This window comes from Mobula hypostoma, chromosome 11 (genome assembly GCF_963921235.1).
Source record: "Mobula hypostoma chromosome 11, sMobHyp1.1, whole genome shotgun sequence".
Lineage (NCBI taxonomy): Eukaryota > Metazoa > Chordata > Chondrichthyes > Myliobatiformes > Myliobatidae > Mobula > Mobula hypostoma.
In genome coordinates, this window is record NC_086107.1 from 64,375,130 (window position 1) to 64,396,861 (window position 21,732).

The 21,732-nt window shown below is 44.8% G+C and overlaps 1 protein-coding gene across 3 annotated transcripts in view; it reads left to right on the forward strand.

Moving 5' to 3' along the window:
• dusp8a (dual specificity phosphatase 8a) overlaps positions 1-21,732 on the forward strand; it is a 303,307-nt gene that overhangs the window by 266,602 nt on the left and 14,973 nt on the right. The window contains exon 1 of one of the 3 annotated variants that reach the window (XM_063062187.1): positions 10,055-10,317. The exons of the other annotated variants lie outside the window; for them this stretch is intronic. Coding sequence (XP_062918257.1) covers positions 10,251-10,317 — 67 coding nt within the window. The 5' untranslated portion in view covers positions 10,055-10,250. Of the gene's footprint in view, positions 1-10,054; positions 10,318-21,732 lie in introns of those variants that run through there. 3 annotated transcript variants of the gene reach the window in all.

Consider the following 21,732-nt stretch of genomic DNA (forward strand, 5'->3'; position numbering starts at 1 on the left):
TCTACTTTAATGCTGCAATGTCAGCCATGGTTGCCTTGTCCTCCCTTGAGAATAGTTCTTCTTTGGGATGTCTTTACCTAGCGCTCTCTGAATTGCTTCCTGAAACTCCAGCGATTGTTGTTCTGCCATCATCCCTGCTAGTGTCCTCTTCCAGTCAACATTAGCCAGTTTCTCTCTCACGCCTTTGTAATTCCCTTTACTCCACTGTAATACTGATACGTCTGATTTTAGCCTCTCCCTCTCTAACTGCAGGGTGAATTCTATCATATTATGATCTGTCTCCTGAGGGTTCCTTTACCTTAATCTCCCTAATCAAATCAGGTTCATTACACAACATCCAGCCCAGAAAGCCTTTTTTCCTTAGTGACCTCAATCACAAACTTCTCTAGAAAGCCATCTTAAACACATTCTACGTTTCCTCCTCTTGGGATCCAGCACCAATCTGACTTTGCCAATTACCTACATATTGAAATCCACCATGACTATCGTAACATTGCCTTTTTTACACTCTTTTTCTATCTCCCATTGTAATTTATACTGCACATCCTGGTTACTATTCAGAGGCCTGTATACAACTCCCATCAGGGTCTTTTTACCCTTACAGTTTCTTAACACTACCCACCAGAGTTCTCTATCTTCCAACCCTATGTCACCTCTTTCTAATGATTTGACTTCATTTTTTTTACCAGCAGAGCCACCCATCCCCTCTGCCTACCTGTCTGTCCTTTTAATACATGTGCATCCCTGGATATTAAGCTCCCAACTATGATCGTTTTTCAGCCATGACTCAAAGATGCCTACAACATCGTACCTACCAATCTCTATTTGAGCTACAAAATCATCGACCTATACTGCATGCATTCTAATATACATCCTCCATCCTTTTCAATTTTGCCCCATGTTACTGGAAGTTAAATTCTTATCCCTTTCTAAACGTTCTTTTTATTTATTTTGGAGATTTTCATAACCTTTCCTTTTGCTTTATCCTCACTTTTCCAGACTGTTGAAATGTTAAACCTACGATGACACACTTCAGCGCATACCACTGACTTTAATTTTATCTTATCAGCTGTCTATCCTTCCTCACAGTCTCACTACACACTGTATCCACTTGCATACCAACTGCTCCATCCTCTGTCCTATCACTCTGGTTCACATCCCCCTGCCAAATTAGTTTAAACCCTCCCCAACAGTTCTAGCAAACTTGCCTGCAAGGATATTGGTCCCCTCAAGTTCAAGTTAACCCAAACTTTTTTGTACTGGTCATAACTTTCCCAGAAAAGATCCCAATGATCCAGAAATTTGAAACCCTGCCCCCGAACCAATTTCTCAGCCACACATTCATCTGCCAAATCATCCTATTCTTACCGTCACTGGCACATGGCACAGGCAGCAATCCAGAGATTACTACCTTTGAGGTCCTACTTTTCAGCTTTCTATCTGTCTCCCTATATTTTCACTTCAGGATCTCAGCTTTTTTCCTACCTATGGCTTTGTTACTAATATGTGCCACAGCTTCTGGCTGTTCACCCCGCCCCTTAGAATGCTGTGGATCTGATCCGAGACATCCCTGACCCATGGCACTTGGAAGGCATATACCATCTGGGTGTCTCTTTTCACATCCACAGGATCTCCTCTTTGCTCCTCTAAGTATAGAATCCCCTATCACCAGTACACTCCTGTTTTCCTCACTTTCCTTCTGAGCCACAGAGTCAGACAGTGCCAGAGGCCTGTTCGCTGCAGCTTTCCCCTGGTAGGTCATTTTCCCCCCCTCCCCCCAGCCAACAGTTTCCAAAGCAGCATACTTATTATTGAGGGGAACGGCTACAGGAGTCCTCTCCACTGTCTGCCTATTCCCTTTCATTCTCCGGACAATCACCCAGCTACCTGCCTCTTGCAAATCACTGCAGGGGTGACTACCTCTGTTCTTCGTATAAGCCAAAAGTCATTCAGTTGCAGCTCCAATTCCCTAACATGGTTTGTAAGGAGCTGCGGCTGGATGACGTAGTTATCAGAGACACCGAAGGTCTCCCAGAGTTTGCACATGTCACATGACGAACCCACCACTGACCCTGGATCCATTCTCACTGCGTAGCTATGTGCTCTTGACAAAGAAAGAAGGAAACCTACCAGAATCTTAACAAGAGAGTTCGCCCCTTTTTGTCTAACCGCTCTAACACTGGACTAGTCACAAAATGGCCGCTCCGGTTAAACCTAAATTTTTTTGTTATTGGCCTTTGCCAAGATCCTAATAGATTATTATGATTGAGCCCTGCTGAAAAGTCCTGAGAAGATCTTTTGGGATGTACAGGAATGGAACACTGGCTCGGGATGTACAGGAATGGAATACTGACTCTGCCAGAACTGCTGCAGAAGTTCAATGTGCATTTATCTTGAGGCTTCATGAGGTGGCCATGCAGGTCAGCAATCAATTGAACTTCAGCTCCGCTCACACATTCTATCAAAGTAAAGCCTGGAAAACTTACACTGCAGTTGATAGACATGCCTTGCCAATCATGAGAGAGAGTGTCACACAACATCCATTTTCCTACAGTTGTAGAGCCCACTCTACCTGTGGCAGATCTTTGAAACAGCTGTCCAGTTAGTCACACAATCCTATTCCTTCACCGCAGTTCTGGCACTTTATTTTCCTCTTTCCAATATGAGTACTTTACGAGTACTTCTGAAAAGACAGAATTATTTGATTCCTATTAGCCTTTCCAATCATTTATTTTAAGTCATAAAATTCTTCTCATCTCTTTGATTTATTTCTTTTTGGGAAGTCAAACTAAGCAAAAGTATTAAAACTGTTAGTCAGTGCAGTTGCACTATTGAATTTAATGATACTTAAGGACAGACGGGGTACTGGACAAAGTGACCTGCACTAGTGACAATGGAACCTGGGTATTCCTTTAACCAAGGGGATGCAGCCTGCAGCACGTCACTGAACACCTGGGAAAGGAGCTTTAGCAAAGTGCACAGGACCTTCTGATTGACATTCTCTCTGCTAGAACTTGCACCTGTGTTCAGGGAAAAACCTACCTAAAATTTGCAGTGACTGTAATTTTGAGAACTAAGTGAAAACCAGCCAACTGTTTGGGAAACAGCTGAAACCACATTGTATGTATATTGTGGGATCTCATGCCAGTACACTTGAAATATTTGTGGCCTTCAGATTTGGGCAACTGAGAGTCAGTGTCACAGGATATCTGGGTCTGTTTCCCTTGATCTTATGAACTTGTGTGCTCAGTGGTAGCCTTTGGGTGGAATCTGGTGTTAGGTGATGATGAGGGCATTCACGGCAAGTGGGCTTTACACAGGCAACCCCACCACCGAAGATGGTTTTAGTGAGGTTCACAGTCCCCTTTAAAACCTGGTGGCTTAGGTGTCTCTTTCATTCAGGGGCCCAGAACAAGGGGCAGTCCAGATCCCTGCACTGGCCTCGTTCTCCTGGGCCTGTAGATCCACATGTTCATTATTTCCTGGTACATGTCACATCCCAGGCCAAGACTTAAAGGACTTCTCTTCTACCTTTCCTTTCACATCCATGATCCTTGTAACACTGGAGTCCAAATTTATGTGAAGAACCAGAAATGCTTAGCAGTGAGTCAGGGCCCATCGTAGCCTTGTCCCGGCCTAATTCGCTGGTCCTCTGCTGCATTCTCCTGTGACAGATTTTAATGGGTTAAATGATGAGGACAGATTGATGTATTCCTTCGAGACATTGATGCTTGAGAGATGATCTAATCCAATAACCACATCTGGCCCTGTCAGCACAGTGTGTGCTGGTACAAAACTGCTTTTAAGATGCAGGTTGGGGAGTAGGTTGCCAGGGTGCAATGCCAGTGCAATCAGAGAGTGTGAATAGGTTGAGATGAGCTGAGTTTAAGGTTGTCAACAATGGGAAAACAGGGAAAATTGTTCCCCTGGTACATAAGTCCAGGACAAACAGAATGAAAGCAGGAAAGACATTTTCAGACAAAGGTGAGTAGAAATCTTGAAGCATCTTTGGATAAAGGGTCAGCAGACGTTTCCAAAGCTGCCATCATTAGGCATTTATTGGGTTAGGGTAGGAGAAGATTGTAAAATTAGTGCGGCTAAATCATCCAGTAGAACTCACATCTATGGTGATGAAATGCTTTGAGAGGTTGGCAATGGCTAGAATCAACACCTGTCTCAGGAAGGACCTGGACCCACTGCAATTTGCCTTTCACCACAATAGCTCTACAGCAGACATGATCTCAATGTCTCTCTATGCAGCCTTGGTTCACCTGAACAATGCCTATACCTATGTCAAAGGTGCTGTTTATTGACTACGGCTCAGCATTTAACACCATCATTCCTACAGTCCTGATTGAAAAACTACAGAACCTAGGCCTCTGTATCTCCCTGTGCAACTGAATCCTCAGCTTCCTACCCAGAAGACCACAATCTGTGTGGATTGGAAATAACATCTCCACCTCGCTATCAATTGACATTGGTGCTCCACAGGGATGTGTGCTTGGCCCACTGCTCTACTCTCTCTACACCCATGACTGCGTGACTTGGCACAGCTCAAATACCATCTATAAATTTGCTGATGATCCAACCATTGTTGGTAAAATCACAGATCGTGGTGACGAGAGGGCGTACAGGGGTGAGATATACCAGTTAGTTGAATGGCATTGCAGCAACCACCTTGCACTCAACATCAGCAAGACCACGGAGCTGATTGGGGACTTTAGGAAGGCTAAGATAAGGGAACACAAACCAATGCTCACAGGGGGATCAGAAGAGGAGAGAGTGAGGAATTCCAAACTCACAGGTGTCAATATCTCTGAGGGCCAAATCTGGATGCAAAATATTGATGCAGCTATAAAGAAGGCAAGACAACAGCTATATTTCATTAGGAGTTTGAGATTTGGTTTGCCAACTAAAACACTCGAAAACTTTTACAAATGTATGCGGAAAGCATTCTGATTGCCTGCATTACTGTCTGTTATGGGATGGGGGGGGCGGTGCCACTGCACAAGATCGAAATAAGTTGTAGAAACTTGAAAACTTAGTCAGCTCTCTCATGGGTATTATCCTCCAAGGTATGCAAAACATCTTCAAGGAGCGGTGCCTTAGGAAGGCACTGTCCATCATTAAGGACCTCCATCACCCAGGAAATGCCCTCGTTACACTATTACTGTCAGGAAGCCAGTACAAAAGACTGAAGCCATACACTCAGCAATTCAGGAACAGCTTCTTCCTCTCTGCCATCCAGTTCCTAAATGGACATTGAACCCGTGAACGCTAGCTCACTACTTTTTTTTCTGTTATTTTAACTTAACTATTTAATAGACGTATATATACTTAATGCAATTCAGTTTTTTCTCTATTTATTTGATTGTACCGCTGCTGTAAAGTTAACAAATGTCACAACATATGCTGGTGGTATTAAATCTGATTCACATTATAAATGCAGCTGGGACATGGACAGGGGTGAGTAAGAGGTGCCAAATGGCCCACTTCACCAATAGCTGCCATAAGAGCATCTCTAGGAAGAGGTACAGTCGACGTTTCGGGCCGAGACCCTTCGTCAGGACTGACGGAAGGAAGAGCTAGTAAGAGATTTGAAAGTGGGAGGGGGAGGGGGAGATCCAAAATGATAGGAGAAGACAGGAGGGGGAGGGATGGAGCCAAGAGCTGGACAGGTGATTGGCAAAAGGGATATGAGAGGATCATGGGACAGGAGGCCCGGGGAGAAAGACAAGGGGGGCGGGGGAAACCCAGAGGATGGGCAAGGGGTATAGTCAGAGGGACAGAGGGAGAAAAAGGAGAGAGAGAGAAAGAATGTGTGTATATAAATAAATAACGGATGGGGTACGAGGGGGAGGTGGGGCATTAGCGGAAGTTTGAGAAGTCAATGTTCATGCCATCAGGTTGGAGGCTACCCAGACGGAATATAAGGTGTTGTTCCTCCAACCTGAGTGTGGCTTCATCTTTACAGTAGAGGAGGCCGTGGATAGACATGTCAGAATGGGAATGGGATGTGGAATTAAAATGTGTGGCCACTGGGAGATCCTGCTTTCTCTGGCGGACAGAGCGTAGCTGTTCAGCAAAACGATCTCCCAGTCTGCGTCAGGTCTTGCCAATATATAGAAGGCCACATCGGGAGCACCGGATGCAGTATATCACCCCAGCCGACTCACAGGTGTAGTGTCGCCTCACCTGGAAGGACTGTTTGGGGCCCTGAATGGTGGTAAAGGAGGAAGTGTAAGGGCATGTGTAGCACTTGTTCCGCTTACAAGGATAAGTGCCAGGAGGGAGATCAGTGGGGTGGGATTGGGGGGGGAACGAATGGACAAGGGAGTGGCGTAGGGAGCGATCCCTGCGGAAAACAGAGAGGGGGGGAGGGAAAGATGTGCTTAGTGGTGGGATCCCGTTGGAGGTGAGACATATCGGAATGGGAATGGGATGTGAAATTAAAATGTGTGGCTACTGGGAGATCCTGCTTTCTCTGGCGGACAGAGCGTAGGTGGGTGGCCACTGGGAGATCTCCAACTTGATGGCATGAACATTGACTTCTCAAACTTCTGCTAATGCCTCACCTCCCCCTCGTACCCCATTAGTTATTTATTCATATACACACACTCTTCCTCTCACTTTCCTTTTTCTCCCTCTGCCCTCTGACTATACCCCTTGCCCATCCACTGGGTTTTTTCTTCCCTCCCCCTTTTCTTTCTCCCTGGGCCTCCTGTCCCATGATCCACTCATATCCCTTTTGCCAATCATCTGTCCAGCTCTTGGCTCCATCCCTCCCCCTCCTGTCTTCTCCTATCATTTTGGATCTCCCTCTCCCCCTCCCACTTTCAAATCTCTTACTAGCTCTTCCTTCAGTTAGTCCTGACGAAGGGTCTTGGCCCAAAACGTCGACTGTACCTCTTCCTAGAGATGCTGCCTGGCCTGCACTTTGATGTATGTTGCATAAAAATGAGAATGCTGGAAAGACTGAGCAGATCAGACTGCACTTGTGCAGAGAGGGTTTACATTTCAGGTTGAAAACCTTTGGTCAAACAGTACAGAGTGTTCCTCGCACCTCAGACCACAGAGTGTTTCCCTGCTTTCTACTTCTGTTGCCAGTTTGCTAAGAGTGATGGAAACGCCTGGAGAAGATGGGATTGCCCAAGTAAATATTTCCAGGAAATACTTCCAGGGTGCTGGGCCGGAGAACAGGGGAGGGTCCCACATCAACAGGAATTACAGATGACGGGATAGGTTGAGAATGAGGAGTGAACTGTTGCAACTCCAATTACCCTCTCCTGCATTACAAGTGTCTGCACTTCAAAAGTACTTCACTGTTTGCAAAGGGCTTTGACATTGCCCAGGTGGCAGACAGCGCATATAAATCCGTTTAATTAATTCCTTCCTTCCCCTCTGTCTTCCTTCCTCCTGCCCTGCTTATAGCAATATTCTAAACGCCTGCTTTATAACCATATAACAATTACAGCACGGAAACAGGCCATCTCGGCCCTTCTAGTCCATGCCGAACTCTTACTCTCACCTAGTCCCACCGACCTGCACTCAGCCTATAACCCTCCATTCCTTTCCTGTCCATATAGCTGTCCAATTTAACTTTAAACAACAACATCGAACCTGTCTCGACCACTTCTGCTGGAAGCTCGTTCCACACAATTACCACTCTCTGAGTAAAGAAGTTCCCCCTCATGTTACCCCTAAACTTTTGCCCTTTATCTCTCAATTCATGTCCTCTTGTTTGAATCTTCCCTCACTCATGATGGAAAAAGCCTGTCCACGTCAACCCCCTCATAATTTTAAACACCTCTATCAAGTCCCCCTCAACCTTCTACGCTCCAACGAATAAAGACCTAACTTGCTCAACCTTTACTCGGATGCATCAGGCCAGGCTGGGAATAGACACCCCTGTAGGGTTGATTCAGAAGGACGATGACAAGCTTGTGACCACACATTGCAAGTGTGCACCTTGTCCTTACTTTCCGCTTCCGCGGCCTTGTTAAATAGAGAAGTGGGGTGGAATTGACCGCCCAGACATCACCTATATCAGCTCTTCAAGTCGAAATGGGAGAAATGCCATTAAGACTTAGAAGAATAAAGCTAATGCTAAATTGCTGGGTTAACATCATGGGACATGACTACTCACATCCAGCTAAAGCTATATTGAAAGACTGCTGGGAACATAGTAAGTCAAGTTATAATAGCTTTAGATGGATCAGGGATGCAGCAGCACAAAAATATGGTCTACATGAAATGGAAGATAGCCCTACAGTTCCAATATCTGATGTTCCTCCATGGCTCTTTACAATGCATGCAGTAGATATAAACCTGCAACAACTTTTAAAAAAGAAGTCTAACTATGGAATCAAACAGATAGTACAAGAATATATAGACTCGCATTTTAGAAATGAACTTGTAATATTTGTGGATGGATCAAAAGACTCTAGATCTGGCCACATAGGTCTTGCAGTCTACATTCCTCAGTGCAAAACTAGTATCAGGAAAAGAACATCAAACCATTTATCAGTGTATACAACAGAATTAATGGCAATATTGAGTGCATTATCTTGGATAGAAGAAAATAATATCAAAAAGACTGTAACCTGTTCAGATGACCTGTTAACCTCAATCAAATCAAGAAAATCAGAAAGTAGACAGGATATTTTATTGGAGATTCTATTCAAGTTATATACACTGACCAAAAATGGGGTAGAAGTAAGCTTTCTTTGGGTTCCTGCTCATTGTGTAGTGGAGGGTAATGAAAAGGTGGATAGTATGGCTAAACAATTGCTCAAATCGTCTATAATAGAGGTCCAGATCCCTCTTAGCAAAGCAGAAGTCAAGAGCGTTATTAAAACACGTATTGAGGAGACATGGCAGAAGCATTGGGATGAGAGTGAAACAGGGAGACAACTGTACAAAATACAGAGGCAAGTCAGATACAAAAGGTTGTCAAGTGGATATAGAAAGACAGAAGTGATCATCAGTCGTTTGAGAATTGGATACACTAGTCTTAATTACACATTACACAAAATAGGGAAACATCCAGCTGGGTTGTGTGAATGCTGTAATCAACCAGAAACAGTTGAACATGTATTGATAAAATGTAAGAAGTATCAAAAAGAAAGAGTGAAGATGATAGGAGCGCGTAAGATAAACAAAAAATACTGATGTGGGTATAGAACACATTTTAAGTGGGAATTCAAGAGAAATATCCTATCATGAAGTATCTGAAAGACTCAGGTTTATATATAGGGAATGCAATTATTTTCCCTTCTCCTGTTTATCCAACGATCCACACTCCAGTCTAGCAGGTGGCGGTAATGCACCTTAAACTGGTTTGCTAACCGCCATAAAACAACACAAGAAGAAGAATTGACCGCCCAGACTATAAAGAGAATTTCACCCACATTCTGAAAGGGACTGACGGAAGTTCTTTGAAGTGGCGTTAGGGAATAGTAAACCCCCGTAAACAGGGTTCGGGGGATGGGTCATCGCTCTCCAGTTGCGCTGCACCACCGCGGCGCTTCAAGAGTTAAGGTGCCCCTCTGCACGGTCCCATTCATTCTTCGAACACAATGGCAATAAAGGGCCTGCAATTAACAGCAGCCCGCCCGCCGTCCGCTTTGCCAAACGCTGCGGACCATTCTGTTGTTTGCATCCCTCTCGGCCAATGCCCCTCACAGTAAACATCTCCTTTCTCTGCTCCGAATTAAAATTCTCTCTCCTAATCTAGTAGTCGGAAAAGAATCCTGCAAATGACCACAAGGAATGGGACGATTAGTTCACTGCTAAATATATTTAAATGAAAAAGGGGAGGGGGAGCGGGAACAATTCACACCAGGAAGCCTTAACTGCAATCTCACAGGACCTTCTTGCTCCCGACCACTTGTATTTCCCCACCACCCCAAGGAGAGAGAGAGAAAAAAGAAATACAGATCATTTTTCCAAAACAGGTTTGAGGAAAAGGTGGCGGAATATTGACGCTGTGATTCAGGAATGCAAAGATGTACACGCCCACTTCAATTTCACGCATCAGCCGCGAGTGCTCGCCAGTATTGTGTTATCCGGGTGTCTGACTGTCACAGTGAGGAGGGCAGCGCAGAGCGCACAGCCAGAGAGCGGAGATACACACACACACACACACATCCCGTGGAGACCTCCTGCAAAACGGAGCCGGCCGGCACTGGCTGCACGGTGTGCTTTTATTTGCATCGGAACAACTGGCAGAGAAGTTCCCGGAGTTGAAAATGTACGACACAGAAATGAAACTGAAGATCAGAGTCAGGCGGATGCGAGAAGGAAGAGAACTCCGAGGTGTGGATTTGGAATTGAGCGTTTATTTCGGTATTTAAGCCAAAAAAAAAGTTTTCAGCTCAAGTTGCACCCTACAACTCGGGTTCTTGTGTACGTTTGTTTTTCATGTTCGGCGGTCCGTTGTCCCGGACCCTGGGGTGATAGCCTGGTGGTGGTCTGTAGTTTTAAGAAGCTCTGCAGGAAACGGGATGTGTTAATGCATCGACCCTGTGCCGGCGATTACGGGGAGACCGGTACCGACTGTGTGGGGCTGACTGGTGTCGCGGGGCCCCCTTGGCCCTCGGGGTCCATAGTTTAAAGAGACCCTGACCACTTTGAAGTGCGGTTGGCAGGGACGCTGGCCACAGATCACACGCACGGTGGGACAGGCGTAGCGAGAGAAGAGCAAACGGAGAAATTTTAAAAAACGTTTGGCCAGGTCCAGATTACCGGATCGTACCCACATTGTACGAGGTGACAGCTGAGAAAGAGAGAGAGAGGTTGAATAGTTTGTGAATTATGTAATGACTGTACATTCCCTGGAAGGGACACTCATTGCTGTATGAGTAATGCCGTGTAAAAGCACTGTGATCTTACGTCACTTCTTTGTACTTTATTGCTAACAAAGGATGATTTAAGAAAAATACTCATCACGAGCTTTTAACATGTCTCATGTGCAGTGGGTCAACAGAATAGTGGAGGTTGCGTGTCTTCTCCGGGTCATGTTCTCTAAGGCATGATGTCATGCCTTAGGAACGGTATTTCCATCATAAACGATCGCTATCTTGTTGAGCCAACTCGCACTCCGAATGAAATTCTCCTGATGTCAGAGAACTGAGCAAGCGGGGCGGGGGGGGCGCTACAGAAGTGGAGTGTAATCTGGTTTTACCGGACCCCCAGGGACTGATGAAGAAGTGGGAAGGGGTGTGCGGTCTAAGGCTAGGAAGCTGTGTGTGATGGAGCGTAACAAGTGTGTGAGTCATTGAGCTGGAGAGGTGAAGAAGCGCAGTGTTCTCCTGAGAGCATTAGACTCGGCTGCATGATGTCATCCATCTGCCTCACAGCAGTCAGCAAGCTTCGAACCAGCTACATCTCTCGGAGCAGGACGCAAGCTTGCCAGGGCAGCTTCAGACTATTTCACACAAAGCCTCTACAGAACGCTTCATCACGGTTATCATTGGTGGCATGACATGTCACACTTTTTGAAGGAGTTTTAAATCTTCTAAAGCTCATTCACAGAGATATTTTGTGTAGGCGATAGTAAAATGGGTGACTGAGTTCACTTTGGTTGGCACAAGAATTGTAAAATTATGCAACAGTATAATAATAGTCTTTATCAATAAGAGATCTAATTCCATTTTATTATCACCAAACACAAACAAGAGAAAAATCTGCAGATGCTGGGGATTGGAGCAACACACACAAAATGCTGGAGGAACTCAGCAGGCCAGGCAGCATCTAGGTAAAGAGTACAGTTGATGTTTTGGTTTGAAACTTGGACTATACTCTTTTCCTAGATGTTGCCAGGCCTGTTGTGTTCCTCCAGCATTTTGTGTGTGTTATTATTACCAAATCTTATTTCCCCTTCCTAGTGGTGTTCTGGATCATTGAATTGTAAAAAACTGCCAATTATTTTGACCCTTAATTGTTGGATATTTCCCCTTTGCAATCCCATTACTGGGCTGCATTCACCATGTGAATGATCTAAAAAAACCATGCAGCCTTATGTTGTATCTTAGTATTACTTTGGTCACAGTTTATGTTCCTTACACACTGGGACTGGTGACGTACTTCTCAAGGTGTTACAATTAGATTTTTTGCTTCCCATTTTTCACAGGCTATTAACAGGAGTGAGTGATCCTGCTGGTTAACTGCACTTTTGTTAAATTTTCTTTAATAATAATTAAACTCAAGGCAAGCGTAAGAGGAACACATCATACATCCATGTTCTTAAGGAGTCACTTTGTAACTTGGAAGGGCATTGAACAATTATATAACGCATACAGGCAAAGTTTCAATTATCGCATTTTAATTTATACTTGCACCTGATTATGGATCAATCCTTTATTCAGATAGTTGAGCCAACTGGATTTTAGGCATCATGTTTCAGGTACGGCTGGATAAGAATCAAGGTCAAATAAGTTTGCATCTGCATACTTTTCCATATAAACTTCTGCAAATCTAAGCAGGCTGGTAATGGCCTGTGCAGAATTAGGAAGGGGAAGGGATAAGGACAGAGCACACTACCAACTGTCTGCTTTTGCACGTTAAGATGTTTTTACAATTTCTGCATGTCCCAAAGCACTTCATGGGCTTTGGTTTTTTTATTAAAAGTGCCACAAATTTAGCATGGTCATGGATTGGTTGTAATACGCCCACTTTCCCCACCTTAGCCGCACTGTGAAAAGTTCTGACAACATTCGATATTCATGTTTTAGTTCTGGTACAACCTGCCATTTAAATATGGGATTAACAGCAACCAACTGTGAATTCTGATTTTATAATGTGTGAATTCTGAGCCGTGAATAGGCTCTGTAGCTGTGGTCTTGTTGTGATCTGAATGTGTGTATGAGAGTTAATACTTAATGTTTAAAATTTGCTGCTGAATAATTACTTTTGTGTAAAGCTGAACACGCGGCTCCGACTGAAGGATGCAGCTAAAAAGAGTGAATGTTTAGTCAAAAATAAAAAGCACTAAGCTCCTTTAATTGGTGACCTATCAGATTACTTCTCCAGGTTAGCCAAACACGGGGATATTATTTAATAGGCAGCAGTCCCAGTCGGGTTGGTTCAGCCATCTGTGTATTATGTGGGGAACTTGTGGAGCTTTCCAATTAAGGAGTCAAGCTGATTTCCAGGGCCAGAGTGTACCCTGACCAAGCAGACAGATGATTTATTGCAAAGCTTTCAGAGTGAGGGCTTTGCCCTGCCTGCACCTGTGCTTTGCATCATTAGTGATGTGATGTAATTGTCAAATCAAGCAGGTGATGTCATGCGGCTAAAAGAGCAGATTGGATCTGTGTGGAGGAGGAGGGGAATGGAGCTGAAATATTACCCTGGGTGTAGATCCTAAATGCGTAATGTTTCTGTTCAGAGAGTATGTTCGAATGTGTTACGTTTCTGTGTCCATGCGCTAGGCTGCCTTTCCCTTTGAATGACTGTGAATTCCACCTATTTTGAAAGAAAATGGAGTCTCGATGGACAGCCTCTGTAGTCTAACTTCATAAACAATTAAGAGCAGTTGCACTGGAACCTGAACTTGAGAAGTGATTTCATTTCTGAATATCACTTCAAGGATGATAATTCTCTTTACTGCACTGAACTCACTAGGTATGGTGGAAGTTAAGGGGAGTGAAAGACTTAGTCATTCTCAGGGTAGGGGGTCTTACTGCTAAGTTTAATGAGAATGTGCACGTGGGCCCCTTTCTCAAACCAGCTGAATAAATGTTTCAAGCCCTCAGCCAGTAGGAATCGGGCTGTTGTCCTCTGTGTACTGTTGACTGCACCCACCTCCTCTCCCCGTCCCAATGCTGTTTTGGTCTTTACAGTGTGTGATTTGGCTTTTTAACTGTAACAGGTGTTGTTACATAGTAACGTTACCAGTCACTTTCTCCGTTGACTAGCCAGCCTGGTGCGTGACGGTTCGGAGAGGAGCTCCAGGTGTACTTATACTGAGTGGGGCAGTGTACCACTTGTATTTGCATGTAACTGCTCTGCTGTGGCAGCAGCTGGAGTGGGCCGAATCAGAGAGAGGCTCCTCAAACTCCCCTTCAGTGTTAATAGTAACTCTTGTGTCTCAGTCACTGTTCTCATTGCGTTTTTTCCCATCCGTTTAGCCTCCCCTCAATTTTCCTTCTTAGAGTCACATAGCAGTGACACAGGCCCTTCAGCCCGCACCTATTGATGCTAACCATCTATATTTAACCCATTTGCCAGCACTGAGCCTGTACACTCCTATGCTTTGGTAATTGAAGATACCTTTTATTGTTGCACTTCCCAGGCAGTGGATTCCAAACGATAACCAGCCTCTGGGTGAAATCATCCTTGTTAACCCTTATGTTCTTTGTTTGTTTTATTGTGATTTTTAAACAAATTTACTTAACTTACTTGGGTCCTTAGCTCCGAGAGGAGCATGGGCCATTGATGGCCTCCCGTCTCCATCGTCCTCTGAGATCGATGGTCGGAGTTCATCGATGTGTTTCTGCATCCACTGTGCAAGGGATTGGCCTGTACAGCTTCACCAAAGCCCTGTTGGCTGGCCTTGCCCGTTTCCACCTCTCACAACTGGGATGTAGGCTTGGACTTTGAGAGGCTTAAAGGAATTTAATTTGTACATAAAACATATGCTTATGCTCGCTATCTGGCTGTTTTTTTTTTACACGTACAAGCATTAAGATTACTTTTCAGTTGGACAACCGAGACTCAAATGCCCTCTGCAATCTCACCAGAGATCAAGTGTGTCAGAAAGGTGAGAAGCCAGCTAAGTTTTGATGTTCATTTATCTACAAGGCAATGGGCTTCTAACAGAGAGTGAGGCAGCCGTAGTGCAGTCTGGTAATTAGCCTCTGCCATAAAGTAAAAGATCTTTTTTTCTCCGAGCAGGCGCGGAGAGACTGCTGAGGTGACAGCTGTTAAGATCAGACCAATTTTCTGCTTCGTCTCCCGTAAGGGCCAGTGAGGGCACGTTAAAGCCCTGAGCAATGTGCCAACGACCGCAGTAATTATTAGCAGACCAATAAATTAAAGGGGATAAATCTAACTGTCTGGCAAACCTCTTGATGCTGAAGGGTCTGTCCCATGTCTATTTTAGACTCTCAGGAAGGAAATGGTCAGTTTCTTCCTTTTGCTTCCTACATAAATCGGTGACCAAGTTTGCGCAGAGGAGCTGAACTTCAGTTCTCTAGGGCTTGAGCAAAAAGTAATGTTCTGGAGGAGCTGAGTGGGTCAGGCAGCACATGTAGAGTTGGGGGGGGGGAGGAATTGTTGATGTTTTGGTTTGAAGTCCCTAGTGCACAGACAAACAGGGGAGTTGAGGGAATTGTGCAGAGAATAAAATTAGATCATTGAAGGATTAGTGAAAGAGGGTGTTTGAGGCCCCTTGTTTTTTATTTAACGCCTGGATGAATGTAGAGGAGCTCGTTTCAATGGTCAAAGAAAAGTTCCCATTTATTTTGGCTTAAATTCCTTCCTCAATCACAGTTACCGAAACAAGATTCTCTGGTCATGATAACAGACCTGCTTCTGGGTTCTCCGACCACCAGACGTAAAATGGAGATGCATTTCTGCAGGCAGCCAAGTTTGAGAAGTTCAGTACAGTCCCTCTCCAATGAAGGAATCAAAGGTTTTGTGGTCCATGGTGTTCCCTGCAATCTCCTAGCATGGTTCACCATGAAGGCCATGAACACTGCATCTCTAGACAGAATGAATGCAGGCTGTGATTCAGGTAGCAGTCGCCTGTCCGCAGCAAGGGGGCAAGCGAGGTGCAACTGGTGGTGTCTTTCTCTGTAGCAGAGGAGGGAGGTCCTCCTGCAGTTATCACTGTCAGACCTGCTTCCTCTCCCAAGGATGATTACATCTCGGAAATCACCAGGTGTATCCTCCGCCTCCCAGATGTGAGAGCTGAGGATGTAAATTTGCAGCTGGAGTTTCTTCAGCCAGTTTTAGGACGTCAGCAGAGATTCTGTTTGCTTCTTTGCTGAGTTTGCTTTCGTTCTTGGCACTTGGCAGAGCATGCAACGGACGGCCTTGATGGCGTGTGTCATTTCACGGCTGTTACTGAGTTGTCAGACCTGTGCTTTCTGCGCACACTATCTGTTCATGTGGTCGGCAGTTTAATGTTGGACTTGTCTTTGTAATATCTTTTCCCTTTTTGTTTATTTTTCCCTTGAGGCGTAGCATAGTTTCCAATCCAGGGATACCTTGTGTTTGTGGTTAATTAGCTACTAGAATATTTGATCATTCTCATCCAACCAATGCTGTTCTTTCCAGCAGAGAAGCCAAGAGTCTTCACTAATGATGGAGGGCTTCCATGTTTGTTATGGCACTCTGCGGCTCCAGTTACAGACTGTTCCTTAACCAGTGGGTCTGCAACAGAACAAGTCCCAGTGCAAACTGCTGGAATTAGCATTGGTTCATTATTGTCACGTGTATTGAGGTACAGTGAAAAGCTAGTCTTTCATACTATCCATACTGATGAAATCGCTACAGGGTGCAGAGTGAAATAATAACAGAATGCAGAATAAAGTGTAACAGCTATGGGGACAAAAGCTGCAAAGTCATAACGAGGTAGTTGTGAGGTCAGGAGCCATTTTATCTTATTGTCAGACCATATTGTTGCCTCAGCTCTTCTCAATCCTTCTTGCCGCTATGCCACAGCTCACTCCAGTTTCAAGGGATTGGATCTGATCGACAGGACAAATGGGAATCTCTACAGACAGCATTATCTACCCTCCGATGCCCGGGTTATTCCATTCTCTGTCACTAACAGATGTCTGAATATGCACGTTTGGAGGCTGAGCACCAAGTGAACACTGACCTGATGATTGATACATCCAAGGGGATGAACTGTACACTTAATATTTCCGAAACAACGATCCCCTTCCAACATCCTGCAGTATAAGTCCGCGATGAGACCCTGCTAAAAGTGGCCCACCTCATGAAGCTGCAGAGCCAGTTCTCCAGGGAAGCAGATATTGGTGACAAATTTCGCCATTAGGTTTCCCATATAAGGAATGCTTTACCTTCCAAACTACCTATCTGCCCACCCTGTGAGTTACCTGCTGGCGATCCCCATCATTGTCACCAAACCCACAGAACCAAAGCTGAAGCAATTGATCCTCAGTCCCAAGAACCTGCTTCATGAGAAGGACCATTGGTACTTTGACTGGCTAAAGGTCATTGCAGCTTGTAATGCACTTTGACACACTCTGGAGCTGAAAGAGACTGTTCTGCAGCGCCTGCATTTCCCAGTTGGTTCCAGGTACCCAAAAATTAACAGAGAACGTAGAACAGTACTGAACGTAGAACATACGATATATAAATATATAGAATGCATCGAACATAGTTGGTCCTTAAGCTCGCAATGTTGTACTGGTCTGTATAAACCTACTCCCTTCCCTTCTACAGAGCCCATAACTCTCCGTTTTTCATGTGCCTCTTAAATGTTAGTCTCTTGAAAGTACTTAGTTGTTACTGTTGTCAGCTGAAAAGATAATAGGAACAAAAGCACTGGGATTCCCAAAGTAGATTCCCGACAAGATCCGGGCCTTGCCAAGCTCTGAGGTGGGCTGTGACATTTCCTCTCTGTTCATTTGCTGTCCATTGAATGCCTGCTCTGCAGTATCTCTCAGGAGTAGTGTAGAGGTCTTATAATATATTTGATGGTTAGTTCGGACAGGGTGGGCCAAAGGGCTTATAGTTTTACCCTTTTTCAATGACTACACCATCATTTTGTTACAGTACCACAGTATTCCACTATTCACAATATTTATAGTCATTAGCTTCAAGTTACAGCAGAGTTGTCCCTGTCCAAAATGGACAGGCCCCTGAAAGCCCTTCAGTGTGCCCATGGATATCCTGTGCTCCTTCTGCAGGGCCACATGCAAACAGATGTGACCCCAGAAGCAGGGCGGGCACTTGGCTTGAGCTGAGTCCTCAACTGCTCGCCTCCTGGACCTAAGAATGGCCACCTTGGCCAGGCCCAAGATCAAACTGACCAGGCGTTTCCATCACCTCCAGCACCGGAAAATCAGGAGAATGGGGCAGAAGTGCAGCTGTAACTTGAGGAGCAGTCCACTCAGGTACCGAGGCAGAGGCTACAACCTCTCATTCTCCCTACACACAGGACACACCTCCTCTCCCTGGCTGCAGAAACAGCAGGTGGCTGGAAGAGTCCATAAACTGACCTAAATAATGCTCAGTGCATCACTCTCTCTCCTGCCCCCGATTCACGATGTAAAAGGTAGGACTTCCAAATAAAGAGACTCCCACTGGAGACCTCCCTCACTACTGGGTGGAAAGAGCTAATTTCCCTGTGTATCAGTGCAACATTGAAGAGCCTACTGGGGCCTGGGAAATCTACCCTGCTTTGATTTAAGTGGGGTTTGTGACCTAACCAAGGCTTCCGAAACTATGCTCCACACCCATTTTGGATGCACAATGTCTGTTAACCGATAGCTTCAGCCCCTAGCCAGCACTCTCGTATCATTGCTGTCTTGTGATTTATTGCGAGAGGTGATACAAAGTGAATTCACTTGTTCAGCGTTTTCTCTTGTGAAGGTTGAACGTTTCTAATAGTGGGAGAGTCTAACCAGAGGGCACAGCCTCAGAATAGAAACCAAGTCAAAGTCCAAAGTCAAAGTAGAGTTTATTATCAAAGTGTGTATATGTTACCATATACTACCTAGAAATTCGTTTTCTTGCAGACATTTACAGGAAAATAATGAAGTATTATATAATTTATGACAAACTATACATAAACACTGTCAAATAACCAATGTGCAAATATTTATATTTGCATTTGCACAGGTTGTTATCTTCTGCACTCTGGTTGATCTTTCATTGATCCTGTTTTTGTTACTGTCCTATAGATTTGCTGAATATGTCTGCAGAGAAATGAATCTCGGGGTTGTATATGGCAACATATATGTACTTTGATAATAACATGTACTGTGAACTTTGACAACCAATAAATAAATAAATAAAAACAATAATACTGAGAACATGAGTTGGGAAGACTCCTCGAAAGTTGTAGAATCAGTTTAGAGTTGTGTTGACCGGAGTTAATCGGTGCCGGTTAAGGAGCCTGCTGGATGCGGGGTGATAACTGTTCCTGAACGTGGTGGTGTGGGGTCTAAGGCTTCTGTAGCACCTGCCTGATGGAAGCAGCAGGAAGAGTGCACAATGATGATGGACGCTGCTCCTTCGCAGCAGTGCTCTGTGGTGGGGAGGGCTTTGCCTGTGATGCACTTTCTGCATCCACCATTCTCTGTAGGAGTTTGCCATTACCGGGCACTGGCATTTCCATACCAAGCTGTAATGGAACCTGTCAGGATAAACTACTCTGTGCATCTATAGAAGCTTGTCAAAATTTTTGGTGACAACAGCGAGGAGGAATTTCTTTAGACAGAGGGTGATGAACCTGTGAAATTCATTCCGTCCCACAGTTGGTTGTGGAGGCCGAGTCATTGGGTATATTTAAAGCAGCAGAGATTGATAGGTTCTTGATTAGTAAGGACGTCAAAGGTTATGGGGAGAAGGCTGGAGAATGCAGTTGAGAGGGAAATTAAATCAGCTGTGATCGAATGACAGCAAACTAGATGGGCTGAATGGTCTTGTTCTGCTTCTATGTCTTATGGGTTAATCAGCACTGGTTCCTGCCAGAAATTCCCCTGCCCCAAACTGCTTACACATGTGCTCCAAACAACCTGTTTATAGATTGACACTTTTCCACCTTAACCTGGTCCCATGTCTCTGGGCACGGAGTGTGGACAAAGCTACCTTGCCCATGTGCCTTTTGAAACTCACACCCCATCAGGGCTGTGAGCTGTGAAAGAGGAGACAGGGGTGGGGGGGGTCTGATTAGCAGGCGGGGGGTAACTGTCAGACAGTCTGCGCCTGTGACATTGCTTGAAAGTAACACTTTCGGCATCATCTTAGAAAAGAGGAGTCATGTGATTTTTCACGCCCAGCTCTGTGGCAAGGTGGTCCCATTTAACGCAGTGCTTGCAGAACCTACCTCAGAGTGTCTTGTCTTGTCCATACTGCGCCATCCGCCGCCGCTGGGCTATGAACGTGCAGGAGCAATGTGTGGTTAAGTGCCTTGCTCAAGGACACAACATGCTGCTTCGGCTGAGGCTCGAACTAATGAATTTCAGATCACTAGTCCAACGCCTTAACCACTTGCCAACGTGCCAACAGCCCCCTTCGCAAGTACCCTTGCAGGTGTGCACAAGTGTTTTAGTGTAGACCTTAACTTACTAACAAGGTGACATGGAGATAAGTCAAAAAAAAATCAAGATAGTGGGTGAACTTGAAAGCACTTTTCCAGCTCTCGGAGTGCGTGACTGGACCTGGGGCGATCCAATTCTCCATTCCTTTACTGGCAAATGGAACACTTGGTTCATAAGCGATCAGCACTGTTACCATAGCAGATAAAAGTTGAATGCAATGGATTATGTAGGTCCAACTCATGGTCCGTGGTAGAAGTCACACTGAGATACAACTTATCTTTAAACTCTGAGAGGAAGCAAGTTTGTTTATTGCACTTGCTACAGTCATGTTTCCAGCACTGATAATTTTTTTCTGCTTTGTGTTTTAATATAAAATCAGCTCAACATTTCCATTAGGCCATGGGGCAGGTCCAGCTGACAGCTGACCGATTTTTAAATAAACTCCACACTCCTAAATATAGGAAAGAAAGGGTTTGCTTTTCAGATGTTCAGCGGTGATTTAGAAATATAAAGCAAGCTTTTCTTAACCTGCCTTTGCAAGTATTTTATCCTCAAATGTAGCTGCTGTAATGTTTCAGCAACTTTCTGACTTTGGGAATTAGCAACACGAAAGTTTGTCGGTACACTGTACAGGCATCTGCATTTGCCTGTTTAGTTTCACCAGCTTATTTGACTACATAAGCAGCTTCTGAGTGCCAACTCTGAACAAAGTGAAAGAGTTCTGTCAAAGCGAGAGGGTAAGGTTGGGTTCTGTGGTCTGCACTGAGCACTTCTTATGAGTCATTAGGGTTGTGTAAATGTACTGAGTGCAGCAGGAAAGACTGAGTTACTCTGCTGTCTTCATATAGGCTCAGCCACCCGTTTTACTTAACCTCATCAACCTGCACACACACGCAGACGTGAACCCATGTATATACACATGCACACGGAACCATGTGCACATATCCATAAACACGAGACACACATGCATGTGCAAACACAGCAGGCGCCTGCGGCTTCCCCCGATATTTTCCTCACCACGCACTGTTTCCTCTTCCTATACCGAAGGGGTCCGGCCAGTTACCAGTGCAGTTTTGCTTTATGCAATGGATTGCAGTTAATTGGGCAATCGGTTAATCGGGGTAGCCGCTTATTTGGGACAATGCTTAAAGAACACAAACTAATGGAGAAAATAGCTGGGATTCCCTTTGTTTATTTGGGACACTATGCCATTTAATTGGGGCAGAAGACTTGATGAACAGTTTCTAGCTGGCTTCAGACACATGCACGTCTCTGGACATTAGATATAACACCGTGTTTAGAAGTTTTTAAATAGCATCACTTGCATGTGATTGTGTTCAAAAAGCAGTGATTTTTGTCACTGATAGTTGGCGAGAAATAAGCAGTGAGATGATTAAGAACTGTTTCGCTCACCGCGCTTTCAAGCATTCAGACTTGGAGATGCCAGAAACAAATGGGAGTGAAAATAAGCAACACACATCAAAGT